Here is a 7,504-nt window from a genome sequence, read left to right as displayed (position 1 = left end):
TATATAGAGAGAGAGAGAGAGAGAGAGAGAGAGAGAGAGAGAGAGAGAGAGAGATAGATAGCTATAGATATATATATCTATATAATTCTATATCTATAGATATATATAGATATCTATAGATGTAGATATCTATAGATATATAGATAGATAGATAGATAGATACCTATTGAAGCTAGACTGAAAAAAAGTTGAACTAAAGAAGACATTCTTTAGTTGCATGGATATTGTAATCTATGAGTTAGTCCCACTATATGAATTATTGAATCATGATATATGATAATGTATTACCATTATATATATATATAGGGTGACCCCCTCCTACTCCCCGAAGATGGCTGGGATAGGCTCCAGCACCCCCCCATGACCCCTGTGAGGAAAAGTAGATCCGAAAATGGATGGATGTATATACATACAGTATATACACACACACACACACACACACACACACACACACACACACACACACACACATATATAGTGGTAAGATACTTTCTATTCATACGACCAGTTACTTTGTGACACCCACTCCGGATGACCATAGCCGTCATTTCATTGATTGTGCAGAATTCTCTCAATTTTGGGGGAAATGATTAGTAATCACGTCTTATGTGCATGACTTTGCAGCACCCAGCAGAGGCTCTGTTTATTTAGTCTGAACTAGTTTGCTGGTCCTGCTGCAGGGTCCAATTTTGTCATTTTTTTGGTCAAGGTTTACATTGATAGGGTGTCCGCCTTTCGGACATCCTCTTCATGTAAAAAAATTATGATTTTCACAGGACAGCGATGAGAATAAAAGATATTAAAGTTATTTTTTGTCAACTTTCCTCCATAGTCGATCAACAAAATGTAGTCTGCCACATGTCACTACAACACTGAGGCCTATTTTAACAGTACACACACACAGACACACACACGCACACACACAGTCACACACACCCACAGAAACACTAAGAGGGTCTCATGTGGCAACTGGCAAACATTCATAACATGTTGGATGTTGGCCTGAGTGAGGGCTCAGCCAAGTGTGAAATCGGACTTGATTTCAGAAGGGAGCCGAGGCCACACAAAGGCCTGTTTGGACAACTAATGGCAGCCAGGCCATTAAAAGAAAAAAAAAGATGGATGGGTGTAGCATATTCTTTAGATTTCAAAAGTACCATCAGCAATATCTCAGTGGTCATCCAAGAGCTGCACTCAGATACAAATAGTTGTCAAGCCTTAAACTCTTCCAGGTACCAATAACGTCACCAAAGAGGTTGAAGCAATCCTACTGTAAATAATGCCCTTTTTTGGGGGAATCTTCAAAATGATCATAATCTATGATGCTATGTGCTTCCCTCATTAGATTGGGTAGATTCCACCCCCCCCCCAAAAAAAAAAAAATCAGAGCATTTTCATTGGGCTGCCACCAAAAGGCAACGGAATCATAAAAATAGTGATTCCAAAAAGGCCTTCACACGGCCTGATTGCTCAAGCCCTAAATATACCACATAGCAGCATTTCACACCAACACATCGATGTCGACTCACCTTTGAAGGACAGGTAAATCCTGGGGGCAGAGAGTGGCTCCAGGGCCGGAGGGAGCCCCGCGGACGAACATGCCAGCAGGGCCAGCAGACAGCACAGGCTGTCCAACAACATTCTCTCTCTCTAAATGAGGAGGAGGAGAATCCGGGATCTGCGGGACAGAGATGGATGGACGTCAAACAATGAGCCGGTACTTCGGCCCACACCAACTTGCGTCAGGTTAGCAGTCGGTATTTAATCACGTGTTGTGCCTGAGAAGTGCAGTAAACTGGATAGAAATGAAAGATGAAACTGGTTTGAAAAATTCATTATCACCATTATCCAAGTGATCAAAGGTATCGGTAGCGCTGTGCACAATTCAGTGGTGACTCGAATTAAGATGCGACTTGGTCATTAAAAAGGAATGTTGACTCAAATTTTCGAATCTGACTGAGAATTCATCATAACATATTGTTGAGCATTTTATTGCACGTACTCGTGTCGCAGGAATGTTTGAACGGTGATGCCTGTGTATATGTCGTAAATATGTGGGGGTTGCACAGCATCATGTCACCCAAAATTGTTTACATGTGTATGGTAATTTTAAGACAGTTAATGAGCCTTAAATTAAACTGTTAAGCAATCAGTCAATAAAGCCCACAGGCTGGATCAATGTCTTTGTTGTTACTTCATTGTTGGCCTCTGTCCCCGTCCGAGCACGGAGTTTTCAAACTTGGTCGTTTGACCGGTGAGACGAGCCCTCCCAGGTTGGCTTAGCTCTAGCTCGCTGCTACGACAGGACACAGATACCAAAAGTGAAAAAACACCCTGCCATTCTGCCATTGGTCGGTGCACGGCGAGGGATCATGTAAGTTCAAGTAAGTGACTTTAAACTACAAAGGAAAACCTTTCCGTAGGTTGATGCGTCTTGTCGGTGTATCCTCCAATGTTTTCCAAATTAGACATAAAAATATCGTAATATAGAGTGGACCATCACATGTTCACTGTTCAGCAACCACGGATTCACGTGCAGTAATTGTAGAACATGCAAAACGAATGCTGGAGGTTTCTCATAGTTTTAGGAAGAGAGAGAGAGAGAGAGAGAGAGAGAGAGAGAGAGAGAGAGAGAGAGAGAGCGAGAGAGAGTTTAAACATTTACTTTAATAGTGACGGGACTGTACTCTTGTACTCCACATTACCAAATAACTCCAAATATTTGACAAAACGCACATTTTTAAAATTCAAATAGATTTTGGACTACAATATGCAAAAAAAATTAATCAAAATTTTAAATTGTCAATAAAGCTAGTAGACTGCCATTTTTAAGTAAAGTCCAATGTTGTAAGATTTCACTGGATTTTGAATTCAAAATAATACCAAAGGTCAAACCTGTACATTTAAATTGGGTACATCACATTTTTACAAGGCTTTTTGTCAACTCAAGCACTACAATTCAGTCCTTCGACGTTCCCGTTAGAGGCGCCAGACCGAGCTCTGTCAGCTAATTGAGAACTGAAGTTCGGGATACCTGCATTTCTCCCTATTTTCACGCCACCGCAAGAATGAGTGGACATGTACTTTGTGGTTTTCTCCATAAATTCACATTATGCTTTATGTGCAACCTGCCCACACCGTTTACATTTATAATGAGGCAGTGATCAAATCAGCCAAAGCATTACATGCTCTGACAGCATCTGGGAAGTAGCCTAAGTCTTCAAAAGCCTCAATCATGATCCAACCAGTTGTCTGATTTTTTTGCTACTTCTTTTTTCTAGCTAATGCTGGTAACACTACATCACTCTCCTACCGTATTAACTTAATTTTAAATTCCAATACATTACTAACCATTTGAAATGACATCGCAGTAAATGTTTCAACCACAGTCTAAATATGAATTTCTTTTTCAAGCATACATATTTGTTGCTGGTGACCAGTGTATTTTTTTTTTTTCAAAACTTCAGGTGGAGGACTGCCAACGTCTGGGGTTTCAATGGCTGCGGTTACATTCTGGGATGAACTTCTCACTTGCAAAGAGCCTCTCTCCGCCTCAACCACCCACGGCGCTTCCCGCTGCTCTCTGCATGACGCCCCACACGCATACGGAAACAAACCTGCTGCAATGAAGCTGAGGAACATATCAAGCAAGTGCAGTTGTGTTTTCATTGTTTGTTTTATTGTGTGTTTCTTAACTGCACTTGTTCCTTTTGAGTCTAACAAGCATAGTGGCAAGAAAGGCTCCACGGCAAGATCCACCACACTCAAGGCAGTTGAATGTTGGGATGGCATCCAAATGCTGCGTGGCAAGTCGCAGTGGAGGACGAGGAGACAATAAAACAAGCGTACCTCACCAGTGGGAGCTGTAATTTACATTGGCATGACACCGAGACACAGAGACACCGAGACACGGATCTCGAGTCTGAGGTCAATCTGTCAGTCAGGGTTTAAGATCAAGTTCCACGACGAGGGCTCTGGGGCAAAACTCCAAGGCGGACCTTTAACCGAGATAAAAAAGTGACCTGGCTCTGAGTTCTGTACATGCACCACATGGCACCCACTGAGGCTACAAAGTCAAGTCAATTGTTTGTTTTATAATGCCAATTCGCAACAGAAGTTTTCTCACGGCAAGAAAACCAAATGAAGCCCAGATGAGCTAGCAGTGGGCAAAATGAAGAGACGAACATCAACCAGAAACTGTGAGGCAAATTGGTTGAGATGCAAAGACAGAGTAGGGGAACAAAGAGTAGATAGGGAGAGGAAACAGGATAGATGGGTTTGGTGACTGGTGGAGGAATGAGAGAACAATGGGCACAACAACAGCCGTCAAAAGTCATGTTGCCTCAAACAGACAAAATGAGGCTTAATTCATGCAGAGAAAACCAAGAATTAGGCTCACGGTTTGCTTGAACAGGACAATTTTAACTTGACATTTTCGGAACAAATGTATAGTTTACAGTTGTACTGAAAGTAAAAGACTGTTCAGTTTACAATCGTTCTGCGGTAGAACATTTTGTGATTGAGAACAGCACACAATAGACAGTTAGCTCAGATTGTTTTATATTTGCCTAGAGCCTAGACGTATTTTACATATAAATCTTTAGCAGTATTGTAATGACTTTACACATACTGTATTGTGATAGACAACGTCCTGTTCTGACATTCGTACGAATTAGCGTCGCATGATTTATGACGGTCCCGGCGTCCGACAATAGACATTTCGAGGTTACGAACTGTACGCAATTTGCTCATTTGCATAAAAGCGTAAAAATAGACTTACATCATTGGACAGTTGTTGCTGTACTGGTTTTCATTATTTATAAACAAGAATCTTTATTTGGAAAAATACTTCAATGTAATTTTGACTTTAAGTTACGATCGCATTCGTTATCACTAATTAGACAACGCACATATGACTTATGTAGAAATTCGTGAACGACACTGATTGTCGCATTCGTTATCACTAATTAGACAACGCACATATGGCTTATTTAGAAATTCGTGTAACGACACTGATTGGCAATCCATCGTAAACAGTCACCCCTGCGTATCGAGAATATGAGCTGCTGAACTTACTACACTTTGGACATTCGACATTTCCAGGTTACGAATGGTGCGCAATTAATTCGTTTGCACAGCTGCTCTGTTGCCACCGAACTAATTACATCTATTTTCATATCAATATTTACTGTTAATATGACTTTACAACTGTATGAACCGACTGCGACGCATTACCACTTACGTTTAAACCGTTTACGTCGCCAGCGTAAAAACGTCGTAAATCGAAGAACGGCGTAATTAGCTTTGGTATACATGAGTGAACTGTAAATTGCACCTGTACCCGTATTATTGCCCTGCAGTATAAAAACACAGGAGCCTGTTGCTTAGGATAAACATCATAAGGCTCCGCGGGGACCCAATAAAGGACTCTACTTGTAATATAAATATGATTTATTGCGTGACGTGCAGGCATATTCTCCGCGTGGGCAGAACGTCTCGTGTTGATTTTAAGGCGCATCTGTCTCCAAACTCCACGATTCACAACACGTAACATGCAGAAAAGCGACTCACTCTTGTTGTCCTCTTACCCTGTGTTCAGTTAGGTCCAATGTTGGTCGCAAAAGAAGCCGTGCAAAAAAAAAATAAAAATGTACAACCCTCCAGCCCTCGGGGGTCCTCGGAGAGTCTGTGCCCGGGCGCACGCAGTCGCGATCCGGTGTAGGTCGTCTGCAGATCCCGCTCGGTTATTCCGGCCGCAGAACAAAATTATCTTGTCTGGATTTAGTTGAACTTGGCCGTCTGAAGTTGTGCTCTCCGTTAATAGTTGTGTACTTTCCACGAGCGGGCGGAGATGCAAAAGAAAGCAAATGAGTTGATCCAGAAGGAAGGAGGGTGACACACGGAGGGTGTTCCACTGCTCAAGTGGCGGAGAAGCAGCGTGCGCAGGTGGATAGAGGAGACCCTCTCCACCCCCACTCCCCTCCGGGCGTGGACACACCCATGGGGGAGGTCACCTACCTATCTCCGTACCCACCCCAAAATGAACAACATAAGAAGACTCCAGTGTGTTTTACTGTACTCCAGGAGCAATCGAATTCCCAGAAAGGGGACATCTTATAGACAAATGATTTTTTTTTTAATGTTTTTATAAATTACTCGGGTCTCTGGAGTGGTTCTTCAAATGTGTTTGGGAACAGAAACCTATTTCCTAAATTACATACAGTCCTTAAAATCTTTCTTCAGAGATATTATTCTCAATCTCAACATTTCAACATTGTTACTTCAATCGATAACCACACGATTTTTTGTGGAGGCTGAGAAGTTCTGAGATAAACTGTACACATATTTAAATATACACACATTTTTTAGGGGTGAAAAAAAGTCATTGGATGTTGTGTGTGAGAGCCTGGTGAAATCAAACCTCTGAGTGTATAACAAGTCATTATGATGTGAGCTCCAGAAGGTGGCAGAGTAATGAAATGAAACGCCACGGCGCACCCAGAGGCTAAAAGTCATTTGTTTAAATTTCCTCCTGCGTTTTGTCTCCGTCATCAGCGATCAAACGGGCCAAGCGGAAGACGGATAGCGAAAAAGGTACACAGGACATTTCAGTGTTTCAAACAACGCAATGTGTCCAATTCAAATATTCCTATAATGACTTCATTGCAGGATAAACACACATTTAACGCGGGGCTCGTGGGAGTCGTTTGTGTTCCGGCAATGGTTTACTTTGACTGATGCAATATTCTCACGCTCAACACAGGTCGTCTGCACTGAATTATGATGTGACATGATGTCGTTCCATCTAACCTGCGAACAATGACCAGATGTGGATGAGGTCCATTTCTTCCCAACACCTCAAAAACCCGATTGCCTTTCGTCGGCTCTGTCCTCAGATATTCATGAACAAATGGAGCCTTAAATCTTTTAATCTCACTCCATCCCTCGCCTGATCACACTGGCTTATTTTGCTTCCCAGCCCGTCAACGCACAATGCAGATGATGCCCCGTACGCATGCTTATTATTCCATAAATGTGCCGTACGGTAGCTTGAGTTTCAAAAGCATTTGCCATTGGACCAGATCTGTTGAGAGATTGAGGGATGGGAAAGGCTTTCTTTGTTTGTAGCCTGCGGGGATCATTTGATAACTACTCGCAGGACGGTGTCAAGGTTTTACAGGCGTGCCAAAAGGACAAAAATATCGGGACACCAGGCCATTACAGGGTGTCTTAATTTTTTGGTTTTTGTTTTTGTTAAATATGATCATTGTTCCGCAAATCCTTGTGCGAGTTTAGCAACAAAAGTGACAATTAATTTTTTTTAGTTCATTTACATTCACGTTTTGAAGTTGAGTTTTGCTTACAAGATAATGATTTGAGTCTCTTTTTGACAGACGTCTAGCAGACAGTGATGAATTCGTTTGATACGCAAAGCAGATAAAAAAAAAAGCTCTGCATCATGTTTGCCATTAAATGTGTTAAATTTCCCTTGATACCAGCAAAG

General features: G+C 41.9%; 1 protein-coding gene across 1 annotated transcript in view; it reads right to left on the bottom strand.

The window, feature by feature from the left end:
• The window catches only part of sema3fa (sema domain, immunoglobulin domain (Ig), short basic domain, secreted, (semaphorin) 3Fa), a 74,005-nt gene extending 68,068 nt beyond the window's left edge, over positions 1 to 5,937 (bottom strand). Inside the window, exons 1-2 of the mRNA XM_019861141.1 lie at positions 5,589 to 5,937; positions 1,530 to 1,678 (exon numbers count right to left, since the gene is read on the bottom strand). Of these exons, the coding sequence (XP_019716700.1) occupies positions 1,530 to 1,641 (112 nt within the window). The 5' untranslated portion in view covers positions 1,642 to 1,678; positions 5,589 to 5,937. The remainder of the gene's footprint in view (positions 1 to 1,529; positions 1,679 to 5,588) is intronic.
• Positions 5,938 to 7,504: the final 1,567 nt, after the last annotated feature.

This window comes from Hippocampus comes, unplaced genomic scaffold (assembly GCF_001891065.2).
Source record: "Hippocampus comes isolate QL1 unplaced genomic scaffold, H_comes_QL1_v1.1 scaffold40, whole genome shotgun sequence".
In the NCBI taxonomy this organism is placed as follows: domain Eukaryota; kingdom Metazoa; phylum Chordata; class Actinopteri; order Syngnathiformes; family Syngnathidae; genus Hippocampus; species Hippocampus comes.
Note: the sequence above shows the minus strand (reverse complement) of the source record. Positions and strands in the feature narration are given on the sequence as shown.